The sequence below is a fragment of the Brassica napus genome, chromosome A3 (assembly GCF_020379485.1).
Source record: "Brassica napus cultivar Da-Ae chromosome A3, Da-Ae, whole genome shotgun sequence".
In the NCBI taxonomy this organism is placed as follows: Eukaryota; Viridiplantae; Streptophyta; class Magnoliopsida; order Brassicales; family Brassicaceae; genus Brassica; species Brassica napus.
The window spans coordinates 31,487,921-31,511,358 of NC_063436.1; the positions used below are offsets into that span (position 1 = coordinate 31,487,921).

Consider the following 23,438-nt stretch of genomic DNA (forward strand, 5'->3'; position numbering starts at 1 on the left):
TGAGACATAGTTTGTATCGCAAGACCAATTATATGTCGGGCGTCAGGGGTTTAAAATATTGTATTTTCCACTGAAGTCGTGTTACCAACTTACCATGCATGGGCCACTTCGTCCAAGGGAACGCATACGTGATTCATTTCTTTATTGGTGCTTGGCTGAAAGCCAACAAAAGATAAAATTTTGTCGTAACGTTTTTCAAAGGGTAAAATGTTTGATGGATCACAATCGTTTAGTGTTTGGGCCAAAAACCAAACGTATGCCTGCACTTGGGTGGCAACCAACTATACTTGCATGCATTAGAATTGAGATCGTCATTCTCATCATATTTTCTATTACTGGATACTGTAACGTACGTTCTCAACTTCGTTTCCATCTAAAAACATCTTTTTTTACAGGCAACAAAGCAAAACCTGAAATTGGTATGCTAAAGCTCTCGATGCATTTCTTAACACATGTTTTAATATTTAAAAAAATACTAACCAATAAGAAAATGAGAAGTTATTGCACAGTTGATTAAATAATGCTTCAACTGTCTCTTGTTGAAGAGAATTCTCTTTCCTCTCACATCACTTTTCCTATTTTTCTGAATTATTTCATTTATTCTTTTTACAAGAAACCTTTCTAGATACATGTCCCTGCGGATGTCTTTAGAACATGTTTATTGGTAGCTTTTAAGTAGGGTTCTTAGGTAAATTTAGATTAAAATTAAATGAAAAACACCAATTAGCGTTGCTTAGAGCACCTTTATCCCAGAAACGTGATTGGGTTTCTAATTTTCTAATTTTTATTTTATTTTTTCTGATTTATAAGAGACGCTCAGCAGATACTCTTAATTAACTGAGCGAAGAGCCCGTTCCTTAGTGCCACGTGTCTGAAGTTCATAGGAGAGAGGAGAGGTGGTGCTCTCGGTTTCGCCTATTCTCTTCTTTCCCTTCTTGGAGACAGATCGGGTCTGATCTTCACGCGAAGAGAGTCGGGGTCAGCCCAATTCACGATCAGGATGAGGAATCGATGGGCTAGGGCTAATATCAGTGCTCGTGTTGCTTCTCTCCAATCTCTGAAACTCGATGTCTTCGCGCTTCAGGGTCTCAAACCAGCAGCTGATCTCCGTTGTCACGTTCTGTTGGAAGCTCGAGGCGTCTACAGCGGTGATGTCAAACCGGAGAATCTGCGTTTAGACCAGAAGCGGTAATCTCAAAGTCTCGGACTTTGACTCAGTTTTGTCTCTGATCAGATTTACAGAGGTGAGTTTAGATGTCCGAAAACGGAGACTTAAATTATTTTTTACTTTCTTGAAGGACATCTTCAATCGACAATGGCTAGGTTAGATGAATGGAGAGTCAGAAGAAGAGATACTGAGGAATAGATGCGACACATGCAATTACCACAGAAGTTACAAGAGCGTGTGAGGTGGTTCGTCCAATACAAATGGTTAACCACTCGTGGAGTCGATGAAGAAGCCATCCTCCGTGCTCTACCATTGGATCTCCCCTTGTCCACGAGAACCGTGAGAAGTCTCTCTGAAGTTGAAGCTTTCGCTCTCAGAGCTGAGGACTTAAAGTTCGTAGCTAATCAATTCAGACGCCTCCACAGCAACAAACTCCAACATGCTTTCAGGTAATAGTAAAATACAATTAAAATTTATTGCTTCACACGCAAGGTTTTATTGATATTTATGATGTTCTGACTGTTGATCAGATACTATTTGCATCAATGGAGGGCTTGGGGAACTGGTTTTATACAAGCTGCATGGAGACGATACATGAAGAGGAATTTAAGTGTATCTCCAACTCATAGCTCTTTTGTCTTATCTTTCATAATAGGAAACATATAATAATTTCTTGATTATAACAATATTTAAGAGCATGACAACAAGGAGTGAAAGGTGCTTTGACTATTGCAGCAGAGATGTTTGAGTTGACACCGTCGTTGGTTGTTGTTGAGGTGAAGAAGAAAGGAAAAGATATAACATAGTACGAAGAGTTTTTGTAACAGTGAATTGAAACCCATGTTGCAGAATCTGACAGCTGATGATGTGAAAGAGCCTGTAGCGGTTTCAGCGGTTGATGTAATCGTGAGTTCTCTAGATATGTTGGAGATAGTTAGAGAAGTGGGATATGGTGTTATGTTTGTACTAACTTTTTAGCAGTTTTGTTTCTTGTGTGGGTGGGAGCATTGAAAACAGTTTTGATCAGATCTTTACTACGAATAAAACAATGAAACCATAATAAAGAAACTTGTTATCTTCTTTCTAAAGATGTTTATCCTCGTAAGAAACATATTTTTTCACTTTTCACTATCATAGCATTTATCTAACACTATTATATAATACAAAATATTTCAAATCATCTACGATTTAGTAAAACGAGCTATAATAACTTGCTATCAATGTGAACGTTTTTGTAGTGGAAAGAAAACGGTGTTCCTCTATTGGTTCCTCTCCTCGACCACGGAAGACGGCGAGATCTCTCTCATGGTGGCTTTTGGAGAGGAAGAAAAACGGTGACTGTTAATGCTCAGACAAATCGAAAGGTAAAAATGAGTTTTAATGTTTGAATATTTCAATTATGCATGTCTTAATAATTTCAATTAGATTATCGTTTATTTTAGTAATCTTTGTTTTTATGTTTTTATGTTTCTTTTAAATCTATGTTTAAAATGTTATGTTTGACTTTGTTTTATTTAATAAATAAATTTAATCTTTATTTAAAATTTTATGTTAAAAATTAATTTAATATTTTTTATTGTTAAGAGCTTTTATTAAGAAACTACAATTAAACCATTATAATTAAGTGTCTCTTAACAAAGTTTCTTATCTCACTTTTAAGAGTTAAAAATTCACTGAGAACCCGTAAGTGGGTTTTACCAATAAACATGCTCTAAGAAACTACCATTAAGAGATGTAATAGACGTCTTTTAGCTTTTTAGGTTGGGTCTAAGAAACTAACATTAAAAAGCTAAGAAACTATCATTTAAAAGCTAAAAGACCGTATATTATATTATGCTAAGAGACCCAACCTAAGAGACCTGCAATAAACATGCTCTTAGAGCAGCAATGTGGTTTCTCAGCTCCTCTCTTAAACATACAATAATAATATAATTTAGCATTTTAACTAAAATTTAAATAGAAAAGCCCTAAATTAATTACGTGTTGACACCTTGTAGAAAAAGCTCTCACACTCTTGAAAACATCTCTGAGAGAAGAATCGTTTCCCTCTATCTCTCCTACTTTCCCTCCCTCTCTCCTCTTTTGTCTAGTTGCTTTATATTACTAAGACCAAGATTAATTCGGGCTCTTAGGGTAGGATTCTTAGCTTCGGCTAAGAACCGTCCCTTAAATAAGAGATATAAGAACCCGCTCTTAGCCAAAAAATGTAAAAAAAAAATAAAAAGTGTTAAATCATGAGTTAAGAACTCTAAATTAAGAACCCGGGATAATCATGCTCTTAGATAACAAATTATATTTTGGAGATACATATGTGTGATCGTAGACAAAGAAACAATAAATAAGAACCAAAGGAAAGATATATGCGTACAAACTACAAATTAAGATTATCTAAAATGAATGATAACATATTACAAATCCTCATGATAAAAGGATATTAACTAATAATAAACGTGTAATATAGTTTCAAAAATAAATAAATAAACAAACGTGTAATATAGAATATGTTGCAATATAGAACATCCTCCATGTGATAAAAAAACATTCTCCATTTATTTTTTAGTCGGTGCATTATTGACTATATATTAATCTTTTATTAGCTGAATTTCTTATTTTAATGTACGCCGAATTTTTGATCCAAAAAAAAAAATGTACGCCGAATTCATAACACCAGCTAAATTTACAGTGGTGAAAAAATTTCTAGTGCACTTTACAAAGCTGACTGAATATATGCTTTGTTTCATTCACTACAAGAAAACAACGGTATTCTGACGGACGTTCCGACGGAAAATGAATTCCTCGGAATATACCGAGGAATTTCCGAGGCAATTCCGAGGAAACACAAAATTTGGCTTCCTCGGAATTTCCTCGGAATATTCCGACGGAATTCCGAGGAAAATTCATCTCGTCGGAATATTCCGACGGAATACCGAGGAAACTAGTATTCCTCGGAAAAAACCGATGAATTCCGAGGAAATATTATAGACGTTAGAGAGCCGTTGGAGAGCCGTTGGGGGATTTTAAAAATTCCGAGGAAATTCCGACGAACTAGCCGTTTGCATCGGAATTCCGTCAGAATTTCTTCGGACCGTCGGCAAGATTTCAACTATAAATACAAGCACCCCTCTTCCTCTTCATTCACTCCATATCTTCATCCTCCCTCTCACTTTCTTTACACACGAATTTGATTCTTAAAAAACATGTCTTCTTCAAATTATTTTCGTTCTTGGATCGATCGACCTCATTTGGATCCGAACACGAGATTGCTTACGGAAGAATACCAACAAGGTATAACCGAATTCATGGGGTTAGTTCACCGACAACCGGAAGCAAAAACAGGTATGTTAAGATGTCCTTGCTCTAATTGTAAAAATAAAAAAGTTATTAAACAATGGGATGTTTGGACTCATCTATATTTGAGTGGGTTTACACGAAGTTACAAAATTTGGTATCATCATGGAGAAACTGATTATGAACATGGTAGTACTAGCGAACCTCAGCCAGCGGTTAGATTAGAAGATCCAATTAGAACGGATGTAGATTACGGTGTAGGTACTGAGCAGATGGTAAATGATCATTTTAGAGGGGAAGATTTACCCAATGCCGAAGCTAGGAGATTTTATGATATGTTGGATGCTGGAAAGCAACCATTGTACGAAGGTTGCAGAGATGGTCATTCAGCTTTATCATCTGCTACAAGATTGATGGGCATTAAGACGGATTATAATTTGGCTGAAGACTGTGTGGATGCGATTGCTGATTATGTAAAAGGTATTCTACCCGAAGATAATGTAGCTCCTGGCTCATACTACGAGGTTCAGAAACTCGTAGCTGGTCTTGGTTTATCGTATCAGGTAATAGATGTATGCAGAGACAACTGCATGATTTTTTGGAGGGCAGATGAACAGCGGGTTTCATGCAAATTTTGTGGGAAGCCTCGTTATAAAGATACGAGTGGAAGAGTTCCAGTACCATATAAAAGGATGTGGTATTTGCCTTTGACGGAAAGGTTGCAGAGGCTGTATCTGTCTGAACGCACAGCGCAACCAATGAGATGGCATGCGGAGCACTCAACAGATGGTGAGATCAGACATCCTTCAGATGCAAAAGCGTGGAAGCATTTCCAATCAAAGTATCCCGACTTTGCGTATGAGAGAAGAAATGTCTACCTTGGATTATGTACTGATGGTTTCAGCCCGTTTGGCAAGAGTGGAAGACAGTATTCTCTATGGCCAGTCATTCTTACACCATACAACCTACCCCCAAACTTGTGCTTGCGACGAGAGTTTTTGTTTCTCTCGATTCTCGTTCCCGGACCAGAGCATCCTAAGAGATCACTTGATGTGTTTCTTCAGCCACTAATATATGAGTTGCAACAACTATGGGCTCAAGGTGCTGAAACATACGATGTTTCGTATAAAGAAAACTTTCAAATGCGGGCAGTACTAATGTGGACAATAAGTGATTTTCCAGCATATGGTATGTTATCTGGATGGACAACGCATGGAAGGCTATCATGTCCATATTGTCAAGATAACACTGATGCTTTCCAACTAAAACACGGAAGGAAAACGTGTTGGTTTGACTGTCACAGGAGATTTCTACCACCAGATCATCCATATCGTAGAAGTAGGAATTTGTTTACGAAGAACAAGAGGGTGTTTGACAGTCCACCTCCGGAAATTCGTGGGAAAGATTTGAAGACACAACTTAGAGATTTTGGTGCAGAAAGGACGCCAGACGTCGGTGGACATGAGCATTTTCCGGTAGATGGTGTTGGAAACCTACATAACTGGCACAAAAAAATATTTTTTGGGATCTGCCATACTGGGAGGATCATCTACTAAGGCATAATTTAGATGTCATGCATATTGAGAAGAACTTTTTTGACAATCTCATGAACACGATCCTTAATGTTCAAGGTAAAACAAAGGATAATTTGAAGTCAAGACTGGATTTAGTCGATATATGTGCTCGTTCAGAACTTCATGTTGATGAGAGTGGTAGGGCTCCTTTTCCCATATACCGACTTGATGCAGCGGGAAAGGATGCGTTCTTTGATTGGATTTCAAACGATGTGGAATTTCCAGACGGTTACGCATCTAATTTGCGTAACTGTATCGACAGAAAGGAAGGAAAGTTTACTGGCTTGAAAAGCCATGATTGCCATGTAATGATGCAGCGCCTCCTTCCGTTTGCCTTCAAGGAACTATTACCACGAAATGTTCATGAAGCAATTGCAGGGATAAGTGGTTTCTTCCGCGATTTATGCACAAGATCAGTGACTCTTGAAGGTATTGAAAATTTGATGACTAACATAGCTGTGATTCAGTGCAACCTTGAGAAGATATTTCCTCCCTCATTTTTTGATGTTATGGAGCATCTTGTTATTCACCTGGTAAGAGAATTGGAACTTGGTGGTCCTGTGCAGTATAGATGGATGTATCTGTATGAGCAGTATATGTTCCATTTGAAGTAGGGTGGAAGGGTCTATAGTCGCACAGATGATCAATGAAGAAACTTCAAACTTTGCCGAGTACTACTTTCCAGCAGAAGTTCAGACCAAAAACAGAAGACCTGCTCGGCATGATGATAGAGGCGAACGGGCAACATATCATTGGAAGGTTCCAGACATTTTCACAGTCGTTGGACGACTTAGCGGAAAACCAAAGGACCGTCGACTTACTGATCAGGAGCGCAGTCATTTGCAAACATATTTACTCACCAACTGCGAAGATGTTCTTCAATATGAAAGGATTTTCATGGCAGAAAAGCGGTTAGAATATAGATACGCCACAGAGGACGAACTAGAAGAAATGAAGCAGAGAGAATTTGGTGGATGGATGTTTACTTATGTGAGTGATGGTTTGGCCAGAGGTGAAACATTTGACGATTGGATACGCGAGATGGTCGTTGGACCAAACTTTGTTGTGAAGTCATATCCGAGATTTTGTACTCGAGGATATGCATTCACAACTCAGAAGAGGAGACGTTCGAGTACGACTTACGATGCTGGTGTTTGTTCTGCATCAGGAGATGATGTATACTACGGACACATAAATGAGATTTTGGAAATCAAGTATTTGGGCATGGTTGGATTGCGCTGTACTGTTTTCTATTGTGATTGGCACGACAACACTCCAGATCGAGGTGTGAGAACAGATGCATTTGGTGTTACATCAGTAAATTCAAGACGGAAGCTGCAATATTATGATCCTTTCATTCTTGCTTCTCAGGCCGATCAGGTTTGTTATATCAAGTACCCCGGGTAAGGAACAGAGATGATCCATGGGTTACTGTTACAAGACTCAACCCGAGAGGCCGAGTTCAGGGAAGTTCTGAGCTGGAAGACCCACTACAACCAAGCACATCCGGCAACTTAAGTGCAGCAGAAGATTTAGGTGGAGTTGGCCTTGTAGTCGATTTAACCGACTTCGGAGAGGAAGCCGCCGTTCACGTAGAGGATGAACCAGTGATTGGAGAGTTTCACCAAGATCCAGATTCAGATTCATCTGGTGATGACGACTCGGAAACAGACTAGCGTCGACCTTTTTTTTTTTTTTTTTTTAAATATAAATACCGAGGAAATTCCGAGGACAGATAGGTTTTCCTCGGAATTTCCTCGGAATAGATCTTCTCGATTTAAAACCCCAAGTTCCTCGGAATTTCCTCGGAATTTTCCGAGGGAATTCCGAGGAAATCTTTGTGTTCGTCGGCATTTCCTCGGAAAATTCCGAGGAAATTCCGAGGAACTTGGGGATTTGATTATAGATTCTTTTTCCTCGGAATCTCCTCGGAATTTTCCGAGGAAATGGCGACGAACATAAAGGTTTCCTCGGAATTCCCTCGGAAAATTCCGAGAAAATTCCGAGGAACTTGGGGTTTTAAATCGAAAACAACGTTTTACGGATTGAATAACACGTATATAACATTCATTAAGTGTCTTAACCAGATTATGATGTTTGGAACTAGGAACTTTGGTGTTTTATCCAATAACAAACACTTTTACGATTGCATGAACGAAAACCACACAACATAAGAGAAACACTTATACACTTTAATAAACGGTAAAGGAAATACTTACAATTATTTTTGAAATTGTGTTATTTCATGGTTTATGATCATCTATACAAAGAATCTTCAATGGTATGCATTATAATTGTATAAGAAATGAAATACGGCGAAAATAATCGATGTTTTAAAACCCCAAACCATGGTTCCTCAGAATTTCCTCGGTAATTACCGAGGGTATTCCGAGGAATCCAGGTTCCTCGGAATATTTTCATTTAACCGGGTAAACCAAGCCGCCAAATATTTCGGGAAAATTGAATCAAAGAATTCCGAGGACATTCCGACGGAAATATAAAATATTTCCGAGGAAATTCCGACGGATAGTTTCCGTCGGATGCCTCATAAAATTAGGGCGAGCCCGATCTTCTTCCCCATTTCTCTCTTTCTCTCCGCGCCGCACAGTCTCTCCCTCTCGCGATTTCCGGCGACTCCACCGTTCTCTCTCGCGATTTCCGGAGAATCTCCCCTAATCCTCCCCCATAATCATGTAAGAACCCTATCCCACTCTTTTAGGTTAGATTTGTATGGTTTTTAAGTAGATTTGATGATTTTGGAATGAGATTTATAGATTTTGTTAGGGTGAATGGTAGATTTGTGTAAAATCGAGTTTGATTATGTATTTCACTTGATTTGAATTTTTTTTTTTTAGTTTTTATTAATTTTGTGGTTATAAAAATCGAATTTGTAATTATATATATATATATTGAAAACGTTTTTTGTATATAAAATCTATTTTTTGCATTTTAAATTCATTTATATATTTATTAAACATTTTTAAAATCTATAAAACTTTTTTTAAGATTAAAAATCATATATATAATATTTAAAATCATTTGTTTTGTGGTTATAAAACGTTTTATGTATTTTATATATAAAATATAAATTTCTATATTTATTAAACATTTTTAATATTATGAAAACTATTTTTTGTAATTATTTAACATTTTAAATATTTTAAAAACTATTTTTTGTAATTATTAACTGTTTTTGGGATTTATTTAAACTATTTTTTAAATTTTTAAACTATTTTTTATTTATTAAAACTTTTTTTATTAATTATTAAACTATTTATATTTTTGTGATTAAAAACTATTTTTTTTAACTATTTTTTATTTAAACTGTTTTTTTTTAATTAAAATTATTAGAACTAATTTTTAAATATGTTTTTTTTTTATTTACAGGTCTAATGATGATCAGATCCGGCCTCGCCAGCGTCGTAGCCGGGGTGGTATGGGGAGCCAGTCTCGGGGTTCTTCCAGCCATGTTTAGGATTCCGTTTCGCCCCACAGCTCATACCATACATCTCCCTCTCCATTACTCGCTCCTGCTGCTCCCGCTCCCGCTGCTGCACCCGCTCCTGCTCCTCCGGGTCCTCCAGGAGTGATGAGTGTTGCGGAGTTGGTTCGACAGCCCGGTCGTGACCATCTTCCCTATCTCACTGAGTATCCACATGGACATGGTCAAACATGGTAATTTAACTTTTACTTTTTTAACTATTTTTTATTTAAACTGTTTTTTTATTAATAATTTGTTTTTTTATTAGGTTCAACCGATCCGGGAACGGGATCAGCGCATGGATCAACCGTATGATGTACTCGGCCCTCGACAGGGGACATCCGACTTTCACTCACTTCCCTCTCGAGAAGCAGCATCTGTGGTTTCGTCAGTTTGCGGTAAGTATTCAAATTTTTAACTTATATTTTTTATTTATTAAAACTAATTTTTGTAATTATTAAACTATTTTCTATATTTATTAGACATTTTAAATATTATTAAAACTATTTTTTGTAATTATTAAACTATTTTCTATATTTATTAGACATTTTAAATATTATTAAAACTATTTTTTTAATTATTAAACTATTTTTTAATTATTAAACTATTTTTTATTTATTAAAACTTATTTTTGTAATTATTAAACTATTTTCTATATTTATTAAACTATTTTTTATTTATTAAAACTTTTTTTTTGTAATTATTAAACTATTTATATTTTTGTGCTTAAAAACTATTTTTAAACTATTTCAGCAAGAATTCAACTGGAATTCCGATGATACGCTCTCTATCTATCACCATTTTGTTCATAAAGTTATGGACAACTATGGAAAGCAGATGTACGAGTGAAAGAAGAAGTGGGAAGTAAACAAGGTAGTTTTTAATTTATTAACAATTTTTAATTTATTAAACTATTTTTTAAATTATTAAACTTTTTTTTTTAAATTAAAAGGTCCCAAAGTCGATGAACGACACGGTCTGGAAGGAGTTGTGTGCGCATTGCGATAAAGAAGAGACGAAAGAAACTTCTTCCACCAACTCCAACAACCGAAGGAGCGACCGTAAAGGAAAGGGCATCTACAAGCATAACTTGGGTGCTCAATCTATTGCCACTCTGGCGGATCGCATGGTAAGTTCAACCGCTTTTTCTTCAATTATTTAAGTTTCAGAATTTTAGTTTTTGTACATTTTTTCAATATTTCTAATGTTTGTTTAATTTATTTTTTTCAAGGCGGAAGAAAATGAGGGCGACCCGGTTGATGATCTCGCCCTTATGAAAAGGGCGTATACCAACAAGAAGACCGGCCAGATTGATGATGGTCTTGTGAGGGACGTGGTCGACCTGGTCCAAACTCAGGTGTATGACGAAGTGTCTCAGCTTCAAACCGATGATGACGATTCGACGGCCTCGACCAACTTGTCCCGGGTTCGAATCAACGAAATCGTTGAATCGGTAAGTTTTTTTTTTTTAAAGTTCAATTTAATTATTTCTTGATTTTTATTTTATCATCAATTTATATTATCTAAATTTGATTATTTATATTTCAGTCGGTTTCAAAGAAAAAGGGACGTTTGGTCGGTTTGGGTCGTCGCTCCCGGTTGGCTGCTCCTTCTTCTGCACCACCGGCATATGTTGATCCAGAAGTTCTTACGGCTCAGCTGAAGGACAAGGATGATCGGATATCTGCGTTGGAGACCCAGATGGCAGCTCAACAGGCGGGCTATGAGACCCAGAAGATGCTGAACGAGCAGATGATGGAGATGATGAAGAGGATGTACCCGAACGAGGTGTTCCCGAACATTCCAGACCTGTAGTTTTTTTTTTTTACCAAAAACTCTGAATGTTTTATTTAGCTTTGAATATTATCTACTATGTTTTAATGTTTTATGTTTTATTCAATTTTAATTTTAATTTTAAATTTTCGAATTTAAATTTTAAAAATTTTAGTTTTTAAAAATAAAAATAATTTTTAAAAAAATTAATTTTTTTCGAAATTCCGAGGGAAAGCAGTTCCTCGGAAAATTCCGAGGAACTTTGTCCCTCGGAATATTCCGAGGGAAGAGAGTTCCTCGGAATTTTCCGAGGGACAAAAGTTCCTCGGAATTTTCCGATATACATTCCGAGGAATATTTCGTCGAAACTTCCGAGGATTGGGCCATCGGAATTCCATCGAAATATTCCGAGGAAGACGTCCCTCGGTATATTCCGAGGAATCTTCCGACAAACTCTGTGTCCTCGGAATTTTGTTTCCTCGGAATTCCGTCGGATATTTCCGACGGAATTCCGAGGAAATATGATTTTCCGAGGAGATATTTCCGACGACTTGTTTCTTCGGTATGTCCTCGGAATAGCGTTATTCCGACGACATACCGACGATTTTTTCCCTCAGTATACCGCTGTTTTCTTGTAGTGATTTGCAAAAGGAAAAGAAAACAAGTCTACTCCAAATGAATTAACATAGTTTTACGAAATCTAGATGGATCTTGATAAAATACATACTTATTTTTTATTTGTTTAAGCTCTATTATAATCAGGGGCGGACCCACCACCAGAGAGGGTGGGGCACGTGCCACATACTCTTTTTTTTTTTACAATTTTTTTTTTACTTCAAACCAAAGAAAAATAGATGGGTCTTGTTACAATTTGTTTCTTTAACTTCAGCCCAATTGAAAATAAAATATGTAGACAGCCCATCAGTTTTTGTTACAATTTTAATTATCCAACCTAAATAATTATTAGTCTAAAATTTAAAAACCCTAATGTGTTCCTAAATAAACTTACGTTCTTCTCTTTTGAAAAAAAAAAATTTGCAGAAACTTTATTCATCATCTTTAATACTTTTTTCTCGTTGTTTCTTTGGCATCTTTTCTAAGTAAGTTTATACATCATTGTTAATACTTTTTATTATTATTTAGCCTTAATTACTAAGTTACTAACATAATTTTTTTTAGGTATCCATGGAGAAATATTTCAAAAAACAGTGTTTATCATCATCAAAAGTTAATTCAGAGAATTTGCCTTCTAGTTCTTCACTACCAAAAACCAACACGGAGAATTTGGCTTCTACTCCACCAATATCAGCATCAAAAACTAATTTGGAGAATTTGCCTTCAGATCCTGCAGAGAGAAAAAGTATAAAGGAATATCATCCAAACGAAAGAGATGAGGTAAGACGAAAATATCTTACTAAAGGTCCTTGTCAACCTCGCGGTCATGATTTTCCTAAAACACTGAAAGGACATAAGCTTAGAAGATTTAATCCTGCTTGGTTTGATCTCTACGGTGATTGGTTGGAATATAGTATAAAAACAGACAAAGCATTTTGTTTGGTTTGCTACTTATTTAGAGACTATACTGAAAATAAATGTGGAAGTGATGAATTTGTGATAAAAGGCTTTGATACTTGGAAAAATCCAAAGAGATTAGGAGAGCATGTTGGATTGGTGAATAGTTTTCACAACAATGCTCTAAAGATGGCTGACAATCTAATGAATCCAAATCAATCGATCGTTCAGGCTTTTTATAAGCAGAATGACGCAGCCAAGAATGAATACAAGATCAGATTGAATGCTTCAATTGATGCTTGTAGATATTTATTACGGCAAGGATTACCTTTTCGAGGTCATGACGAATCAACAGAGTCAGCTAATAAAGGAAACTTTGTAGAGCTTGTGAAGTATACTGCAGATCAAAATGAAATTGTTAGTAAGGTTGTATTGGAGAATGCTCCAAAAAATAACCAGATGGTGTCTCATAAAATCCAGAAAGATCTAGCTCATTGCTTTGCAGAAGAAGTTACTCAGTCTATTATTCAAGAGCTTGATCATGGTGTATTTTGCTTGCTGGTGGATGAGTCTGCAGATGTTTCTACTAAAGAGCAAGTGGCAGTGGTTTTTCGTTTTGTTGATAAAAAGGGGATAGTCAAAGAAAGATTTGCTGGTATTATTCATGTTCAAGAAACTTCTTCTGCATCTCTAAAATGTGCCATCGATTCATTTTTTGCAAAACATGGATTAAGTATGAAAAAGCTAAGAGGACAGGGTTATGATGGAGCTAGCAATATGAAAGGTGAATTCAATGGGTTGAGATCTTTAATTCTAAGAGAAAATAGTTCTGCATATTATGTTCACTGCTTTGCTCATCAGCTTCAGTTGGTTGTCGTGGGAGTTGCTAAAAAACATTTTGAAGTTAGTGATTTCTTTGATAAGATTCATGTTTTGTTAAATGTGGTTGGAGCTTCTTGTAAGAGAAAAGATAAGATTCGAGAAGATCAACGTAAGATAATCGAGGAAGGAGTTAGGGAGGGTAAAATTAAAACAGGAAAAGGACTAAATCAGGAGTGTTCTATTCAAAGGCCTGGTAATACTCGTTGGGGTTCTCACTACAAAACTTTATTGAGATTGGCTGATTTATTCACTTCCATCATTAAAGTGCTTGAGTATGTCGAAAGTGATGGGTCAGATGGTATCAAGAGATGTCAAGCTAATGGTCTTCTCAAATACTTTCACACGTTCGATTTTGTGTTCTACTTACAGTTGATGTTGCTTCTTCTTGGTCTCACTCATAATCTATCAAAGGCTTTACAAAGAAAAGATCAGGACATCTTGAATGCAATGTCTCTAGTGAAATCTACCAAGCAACAATTGTGCAAGCTCAGAGAAAATGGATGGGATTCAATCATTGGAAAGGTGAACTCTTTTTGCAAGAATAATAACACAGAGTTATTTATTATGGAAGAAGAATTTGTTAATCCAAAGAGGCCAAGACAAAGAAGCAACATAACAAACTTGCATCATTATCAAGTTGAATGTTTCTACACTGTATTGGATATGCAGATTCAAGAGTTCAATGATCGTTTTGACGAGATAAACACTGAATTGCTTGGTTGTACTGCATCTTTGAGCCCCACTGATTCATTCCACCAGTTTGATCAATCAAAACTTGTACGGTTGTCAGAGTTTTATCCTGAAGATTTTAGTTCTATGGAACGAATATCTCTTGGGCATCAACTTGGTATTTACATCGACAATATCTCTGAAGATCAAAGGTTTGCTAATTTGGAGGGTCTTGGAGATCTTGCACGTGTGATGGTGGAGACCAAAAAACATCTTTCACATCCTCTTGTTTATCGACTTTTGAAGCTAGTTTTGACTCTACCTGTTGCCACCGCTACAGTCGAGAGATCTTTCTCTGCGATGAAAATTGTGAAAACTACCTTGCGCAACCGAATGGATGATGAATTTCTGAACGATTGCATGGTTTGCTATACTGAAAAAGAGCACTTTGACGAAGTGACTAACGATATGGTGATAAAAGATTCCAAGATATGAAAGATCGAAGAATGACATTATAAGTTTTTTCATTGCTTTTTTTATATTAGAGATTTATGTTTTAGTTGTCATTAACTATTTCAGTTTGATTTTAATATTTATATTATATTAATTATTTTATTCATTATAAATTAAAATATATATGTGCCACAGTCTAACTAAATTTCTAGGTCCGCCCCTGATTATAATACAGATTTAGTAATATATATAATTCAATCTCCCTAATATTCTCTAAGAACAAAAAAACAATTGATCAAATATTTGAAACTCAGCATTTGACAGAAAGATCACCATCATTCAATTGTAAATTAACCATTATTGCTTCTATTGTTGAATTAGCATATATATTATATTGTTTTCAAAATATTTTATGTTTTATTATTGTGAATGACAGAAAACAAAAATCTATTAGGAAAACGAGTTATTGTGTAGGAAGAAGCGTTTGTGTGTCGTGGATCATCGGCCTCTCCTTCGTTTCCTTACTTCATAAGTATGTGACTTTGCTATGCATATAAATTACTTTTTCTGTGTGTGGCTAGTGGTTAATTTTGACTAATAATTTATCAATAAAATACGCAACTAGCTCTGTTTTTACTATGCAAAAACTCAAATTTTAAATTTAAATTGCAAAAAGTTGTTAATGATTACTTTGGTCATCAATAAATTCCATACTTTCGTGGAAAAATAAATAGATTGAAATCACGAACACTTACATTACTGCCACATAGATTTTTAAACATCTTAATTTATGAGTCATTGCACCTGATATAATTCACAGTATTCATCTGTTTACCAATTACCAATAAAGAAAATAAGAAGAAAGAAACCTTTGGTAGTGGCACAATTCTGGTAACGAGAGAATCCGTTGGTCGATCAGTAAAAGCATCAGAGTGGGAATATAAGATATGATCGTCCATGCATTTTGTAATATATGATCACGTGTGTAATAAACATAACTTGTTTTAGTTACCAAGTATTGTTTATGACATTCAGTCTCTGATTTGCCAAATTCTAATCATGTTGGTAATATTGTCCTATTTGGAGGCGTTATTATATACTAGTATATGCAGAAGCAGAACAATTATCATTCACAAGTTTTTTTTATTACAGATTGAATATGCCTTGTAATCTTGTATAGTTATGTTTTTTTTTTTTTTGTAAAAAGGCTTTCAATTAAAAAACAAAGTACAAGATGTGATTTGTTAAGTCACATAGTTTGAAAAAGTTTAGTACATAAAGTAAGCATTGAAAGAGCTATAGAAACCCAATGAGTTAGAACAACTCTTTAGTTTAACCAAACTTAAAAGGTTTCTTGTGCGCTTGATTAGGAACCTCGACCCTTACGACCTCGGTTTCCTCGTCCACGAACGGTATGCCATTCCATCTCTTGGTACCTTTGTGTACGCTTGAGCAGCCTACCCCCTCTTGACACACTTCCATATTCATCCATTTGCTCATTAATATGGAAATCACTTTCCATATTACCATGCTCTTGGATAAACTTGGTTGAGTGAGGGGTCATGATTGTATAGTTATGTTAGGCAACAAAAATGTGGCCTTGATCATTAGTTTAACAATAAAGAATAAAAAGAGATAGCTGCCATAGAAAGAACTTTATTACGTTAATTGAGCCGCTATTACAAGCATAAAATCTGCATTATATAACACGGGTAGATATTAAAGACTAAAACAGTAAAAAGACATTAATGCTTTGTTACAAAGAAAAGTTGAATTTATGTTAAAAAAAAAGTTGAATAATGACTAAGGAGAGGAACTTTTTTTCCACGATATTAAGCTAGGTTGTATAACTTCTTAATGAGAGGAATCTTGTCTCCATGATATATGTTAAATATAAACTAGGTGATAGTTTCATACAATATATGATTTTCATAGTACACACACATTAATGCAATAATCGAGTTGTATCAGAATAGGATGACTAAACCTTTGATTTTTGGTAGTATATTCAAAACTCAAAAGAATCTGGAATGGATCTTGTAGTTTTCTGGTACATATCAGGGAAAGAAAGAAAAGAAAGAGATCATTTCCCATTAAAACGAAAGCAGTAAGTGAGGAGGAGAACATATTCTTCCTCTTCTTTTTCCCTCCCTCCCTCCCTCCCTGCAGCTTAGACCATAATTAACAGCACCCCTTAGCATGACTCTTAAGGGGTGGGGCCTACATTTTTATTAAAATTCAGCTCCTCCTTTTCTTCCACAAGAAGCGAGTCTGCTTTGGTTCTGGTGTTGTTCGCGGGCACCACTGACACGTGACGGTCCGCGAATGGTTTGTTTTTTAATTTTTTTTTTAAATCAGATAAACAAAACTAAAAAAAAAAACAGCCAACGGCGGGTTTCTGAGAGTTACGGCTGTTGTGGTGGAGGAGTGCGCCGTCGAAACGAGGCTGGTGAAAGAGAACTTTTGACTCAATTCGCGGCGGAGATGAAATTTTTTTTTCAGATAGAGTTCGTTCTGATGAAGACGTTCGAGATGTTATCTTTCAAGCCGATTAGGTTCGTGGACGGAGAAAGATCCGTCGTGTTGATATCTCCGGCGATCATCCGTAGTCTAAATGGAATCGCTGAGTTTGTGAATAACTTAGGAATAGTGTCGCCTAACGTTGTCGTTTTCGTGGTTAGAGAAGGATGTACGGATACAGCAGGATCTTGTTCGTTCCAGCGGGAGTTTGTTAGCGCTTTTGAGTTCTACACGATGGTGATGGAGTCGTTAGACGCCGCCGCCGCTCCTCCGGGAGATTTGGTGAAGAAGATCGTGGAAGCGTTCGTGTTACGGCCGAAGATCTTAACGGCGGTGGAAACGGCAGCAGATAGGTGAAACGCCGGCGAGATGACGTGGCGGAAAATGTTCAGCGCCGCCGGGATGAGACCGGTGCAGCTAAGCCAGTTTGCTGACTTTCAAGCTGAGTGTTTACTGGAGAAGGCACAAGTCGGAGGGTTCCACGTGGCGAAGCGAGAAGGAGAGTTAGTGCTGTGCTGGCATTGGAGGGCACTCGTTGCCACGTCAGCTTGGCGCTTTTAGATAACCCTAGGATAGTCTGGTTTGGTTTAAGAAATGATATAGAATCGAATTGTAACTACTCCTTTAGTTTATTCCCTTTAATTTTGAATAAATAAAATTATTTCATCAAAATACTCTGTTAGAGCTAGTCTTTAAAATCATTCAAAATAACATCTTTCCTAAAAATAAACAAAACAAGATAAACCCAAAAGTCTTATTTGAAAAACTCATTTATATACTTTATGTTTTTCTGATAACATACATACAATACTACTTTTTTTTGGAACACACACATTACTACTATAAACAAGTGTTGATGAACAAAAACAGATGTTTGTAAGAAATCATTAACACTTGTAAATAGAACTTTTATACAACCAGTTAAAACTTAAAAGTAATATTTTAGTAACAATAGTTAAATGAAATTTCTCTATCCAAAGTTTACACCACAAAGAAAAAACTATACAATCCTAACACATACATCTTTTAACAAAATTAATGGACCCGATTTAAGAGAAAATATCCTGAATAATTTAATTTGATTTGATCTTGAAAATCATACTTTGTTAAATATATTAACAAAACTTAATACAAAGTTGACGACAAAAGATCTAAGACAAGTCTATGTTGTTTATTTATGATTTTTCTCTCTAATGTTGGACTAAGAATACATCATCTGCTATATCATAGTCACTATCATCTATCGGAATTGAAGCGGAAACGAAAGACATGAAGAATCAATTAAGCTTATAACATTTTTATGGCTTCGATTCATATTGGTTACCAATCTTTCCGAATTTGGCACTTTGTTCAACTTTAATTTCCAGTTGATTTGCATTCAACAAAAGTTACAAATACGCTAATAAATATTTTCATATAAATGCACACTGGTGAAGTAATGTATATTGGGTCATATGTTTTTTTCTCAAATGACTGGAGAAAAAAAATTCAAGATTGATTGAGTTTAAGTTAAACAAATAAGTAAAAAAAAAAGAGTAAATTTGGAGCAAACATTACAATTTTAAACAATGATTTTTTTACAACATTAACTAGTGATATATTAATAGATGAAGATCATCTTAGTTCTCTTCAAAAAGTTTTGAAGCTCTTCAAAGTCCTCATCTTCAATCACCATGTATGGTTTACAACTTCAGTCAGGGTGGAGATGGGCTCTCGCGTCAGGTCTTGGCAGTTGGACGAGGGAGGGACTCTAAGCTTGTTGGTTGGCTACCGGAGACTTTAGAGACATGCTTGAGAGTGTACAGTTACCCGTCAGGAACATGCGGCTCTTGGACGTTGAGGAAGGCTTCCCCATCACACATACCTATGAGGATCTTTCGAGGCTTTACTTGGGGTACGAAATGAGTAAAGTCAGCGTTGCTGACATTTCACCTGACGAGGAAGATATAATGGCTTTACCTGTCCAAGCCTTTGTGTACCTAAAGCGCGCAATGGATTTTCATGGTAATGATGAAGATAATTAGTGATGCTACTACTAATTATTGTGATGTTGAAGATGAAGAATAATGAAGAAGTTTGATGTTTACGTGTGTTTCTTATCTTCGAATCAGTGCGTCTAGTTTAAGCTTTTTTAATTCATGTTTGTTAAGTTTCTCTAGCTGGTGACTTTATTAGTGCATGTGTGTTTAAATTTAGAAGTTGTTACTGTAGTGGCCTTATTAGTTTCTGCTTTTTAAGGTTAAGTTGTTGTTGTAGTTGGCCTATGCATGTTGTCTTGGTGTGTACTCTCTCTATCAATGTTAAAAATATGTTTGTGTGTTATTGTTACACTACAAAAAAAAAAAAGAGGGTGGACTGAATCACTTAAATTGCAACTTATTTATAAATGATACGATAAAATACACAACTACTCTGTTTTTACTATGCAAAAACTAAAATTTAAATTTAAATTGATAAAAGTTGTCAATCATTACTTTGGTCATGGGTAAATTTCATAGTTTCATGAAAAAATTAATAAATTGAAATCACGAAAACTTATATTACTACCACAGATTTCTAAACATCTTAATTTATGAGTCATTGCACTTGATATAATTCACAGTATTCATCTGTTTACCAATTACCAATATAGAAAGGAATAAGAAAGAAACCTTTGGAATTGGCACAATTATGGTAACGAGAGAATCCGTTGGTTGATCAGTAAAAGGATATTGTTTTTTTTTTAACGTTCATTTATTATGATATTACAATTATAATACGAGAAAGATTACATAGACGATTCGACAACCGACAATACTATATGTCTTATGAAGACTTACGTCTAACTGCATCACCTGAGCCATCCTATGAAGATCCACGTCTGACCAGATTTACTTGCACTATGTTGAAGATCCCTCGTAAGCCTTTATTCCGTAATCTGTATACTTATTTAATAAATCGCTCTCTCCGGGACTTGAAACATGAATTTTCTATAATCTGTAATAAATTGCATAGTCTGGGATTCGAATCTCAAACCTGGGTGTAGAAGCCTTTAAAAATTAACCAGTAGATTACGGTGCTTCAACAATAAAAGGATATTGTCATAGTGGAATATAAGATACGATCGTCCATTCATTTGTTGTAATATATAATCACGTGTATAATAAACATAACTTGTTTCGGTTACCAAGTATTGTTTGTGAAATTCAGTCTTTATTTTGTCAAATTCTAATCATGTTGGTAAAATATTGTCCTATTTGGAGACATTATTATATACTAGTATATGCAGAACAATTATCATTCACAAGTTTTTTTTATCACAGTTTGAATATGACTCGTAATCTCTTATAGTTACGTAAGGTAACAAAAATATGGGCTTGATCAAAAGTTTAACAACTAGATGATTATCCGCGCGGGATGAATTAAAATAAAAATAGTATTTTTTTATGGGAAAATCCCACGAAAAACCTTCAAAGTGTCAAGTACTTCCACTTTAAACCTCCAAATACTATGTTTCCATAATAAACCCTAAAACTGACAGCATTCTTAACAAAAACTCTAAAAGTGGCTTACGTGTTTTGTCTTATATTTGGATAGACAGAATTATAAACTCTGTTAACGTCGTAACTAACTCTGTTTCCTTTTGATAAAATATGTGCTTTATTGTAATTACTTATATTTTAATAGAACCATCGGATATGTTTTGAAAATAATAAAATATTTTAAAGCGAAAACAATAGGACGACGACGACGAAGGAGATGGCTTCTCTGAAATCTCCATTTTATATGATCATCCTCTTCGCCTACGGTGTTGCAATTTCATCATCGTTTCTTGTCAGAGCACATGAACAGAAACGAAGAGACGAGAATCGTTGCGTAGGTTCCTTCTAGGTTTCAAAGAAACTTCGAAGGGAAGCAACGTCACCTTCGAATGCTCTCCTTCAGGTCCTTGTGTTTCTTGCAATTCCTCTGAAAGGAGAAAAGAGAAGTATCGTTGCAGTGAAACGGGTTATAGAATTCCTTTTAAATGCAGAGAGGTAAGAGGAGAAGAAGCTTCACACAAGAAAGATGCAAAAGAGACTCAACAAAGGGATCAATCTAATGTCAATGATGAGGGTGACGAAGATGTTGTTGATGCATTTGTGAAACAGAGGAATCTGCATGATGACTCTTCACCGAAAGCCTAGAAGTCTCAGTCTTAAAAAACTTATAGAAGCTGTTTTCCTCCTGCGAATGAGGAGAGAGTATCAGTTCTTGGTTTTGAGGCGTTTGTGCTAGGACTGTTACTTGTAAGCGGATCAGCTGTATACTACAGAAAGAAACAGACAGTACGGATGGCTAGAGTATCCACTGGAAGAACACAGAGCTTTTGAGAGCACTCCTTTTTCGATATGTAAAAGCTTTCAAGTGCTCACTAAGTAACAGATTCAACGTTTTTCATTGAAACAGAGATATTGCTCGAGTGTATAGAACAAGCTTTTAGGGGATTTCATATAATTGGAGACTACTTGTTTCGTATAAATGACAAATTGCTGAAAAATAGAAAACCATAAAGTAATAAAAATCTACCCAGAGACAAAATAGAGTAAGAATAGTTTAATATTTTGATCTTGTGATTCAAAATTTACGAGGCCTTCGTATGTTAAAAAGAAAAAAAAATTAAATTCAACTACTCCATTGTATTTCTTACGATAGTAATCGAAATAAAGTAAGAGTCACCAAAAAAGGAGAAACAACATCACAGCTATTCAAAGTTTTATTCTGGAGGTTGTGAATCAGTGATAGACCTATCATAAACTCTGTTTCCAAAGACCTCGAAAGGCCGATCTGTGAAGGGGCTCCATAACGTTCCACTCCCACTTGGAATGTTACCGATCTTTCTTATCTTCAATGGTCGTCCTCGTGAAGCCTTCTTCACATGTTTGGCTGGTTGGTTGGAGGGGACAGATTGCTGAGGAGCACTAGAAGCAGCAGGAAATGCATAACTTGATTGAGCTGTTTGTAACGGCTGAGAGCTTGATCCAACTGATGGACCGCTTTTATTTTTTCTTGGTTTTGGTTGACGTTTTGGGTGAATCTGAATCATGAAAATCAAGTCAAAAATCTGTTACACACCAACCAGTTCAGCTGCATATCGAAAAAAGTAACAAAAAATACCTCTGCAGGGTGTTTACGAGGTCTACCACGTCTATTTTTTGGGCCTTCTACAACGACTGGTTCATTTTTACATCCGCTTTTTATATGTCCAGCTTGATCACAACGGCTGCAATGTGAGATTCTACCGTGTCTTGTAGATTTACCCGCATTTTGTAGTGATTCAAAAGGTTCCTTTCTCCTGTCACGTTTTTTAGGTCTACCTCTTGGCTTACGTATGTCGGGTATTCCAATTGGAGGCTTCTCTATCTTATTCCACAACGTCTCACCATTTACAGGCCTGATGTTATCAGCATATGTGTTTTGAAGGCATAAAGATGAATAATAATCAGAAACATATTTCTCAGCATCGTCTTGGTTGTCATCTAATACACATATTGCATGTTTGCATGGTATTCCTGCATTTATAATACAAAACAGCAATACAAAACATAGATTAAGTATCATAGAATCATTAGAAATATGTTAACAATAAAACAAATGAAAGCTAAACATTAAAAAAAAATTAGAGTTTGTTCCACATACCAGTAAGGTCCCAACGGCGACAAGCACATTGATGTGTTGCTAGGTCAACAGTATAGCCAACATCAAACTCATTTACCTCGTATAAAGTTGTTCTGCTGCGTATTGTTGAGCAAAATTTCTTAGCAACCCTTGCTTTCTCTAATATAGCCATTGTAATTGGAGTGAGATGGGTGCTACACTTCTCTGCTTGCAGCCATCTACGAGATATTCTTTTTATTGCTTGTCTTCGTATGTCCTCCAGCATACTAATCACAGGCTTTGTTCTTGCCATTTTGATCGTCCTGTTGAAAGCTTCAGATAGATTGTTATGCACATCGGCACAATGCGACTCTGGATTAAAAAAAGCTCTACACCATTTCTCTGGCTCCGTTTTAAGCAACGCCTCATACGCAAATGGATCATATGTCTCTACCATCTTCATTTTATCCTTATATTCCCCTTCATGATAGCTGTACGCCAC

At 35.8% G+C, this 23,438-nt stretch overlaps 1 protein-coding gene and 3 pseudogenes across 8 annotated transcripts; all 4 read left to right on the plus strand.

Moving 5' to 3' along the window:
- The first annotated feature begins 827 nt into the window (after positions 1-827).
- On the plus strand, positions 828-9,652 carry LOC106451974 (probable cyclic nucleotide-gated ion channel 16). 8 transcript variants are annotated; one of them, XR_007328108.1, is made up of 5 exons: positions 829-1,244; positions 1,329-1,617; positions 1,699-2,269; positions 2,407-2,532; positions 9,418-9,652. XR_007328108.1 is itself a non-coding variant. In XM_048767060.1 (4 exons), the coding sequence occupies exons 2-4, from the start codon at positions 1,367-1,369 to the stop codon at positions 1,914-1,916; spliced, it is 387 nt and encodes a 128-aa protein (XP_048623017.1). In that variant the 5' UTR covers positions 828-1,244; positions 1,324-1,366; the 3' UTR covers positions 1,917-2,256. The 8 variants fall into 8 exon arrangements, 3 of the variants coding, with proteins under 3 accessions (XP_048623017.1, XP_013749426.1, XP_022575317.1); XR_007328106.1 differs by having other exon boundaries at positions 831-1,188; positions 1,299-1,617; positions 9,418-9,649; XR_007328107.1 differs by having other exon boundaries at positions 832-1,188; positions 1,299-1,617; positions 1,699-2,074; positions 9,418-9,649.
- A 2,594-nt stretch (positions 9,653-12,246) lies between these two features.
- LOC106433473 lies at positions 12,247-16,277 on the plus strand (annotated as a pseudogene).
- Positions 16,278-17,171: 894 nt separating this feature from the next.
- LOC125592283 lies at positions 17,172-18,520 on the plus strand (annotated as a pseudogene).
- A 1,321-nt stretch (positions 18,521-19,841) lies between these two features.
- LOC125592291 lies at positions 19,842-22,948 on the plus strand (annotated as a pseudogene).
- Positions 22,949-23,438: the final 490 nt, after the last annotated feature.

Coding starts and splice junctions, on each gene's coding strand:
- LOC106451974 (XM_048767060.1), top strand. CDS start 1,367: ATGCGACACATGCAATTACCACAGAAGTTACAAGAGCGTGTGAGGTGG. Junction 1,618..1,698: donor AAACTCCAACATGCTTTCAG/GTAATAGTAAAA, acceptor ACTGTTGATCAG/ATACTATTTGCATCAATGGA. Junction 1,781..1,862: donor ACATGAAGAGGAATTTAAGT/GTATCTCCAACT, acceptor ACAATATTTAAG/AGCATGACAACAAGGAGTGA.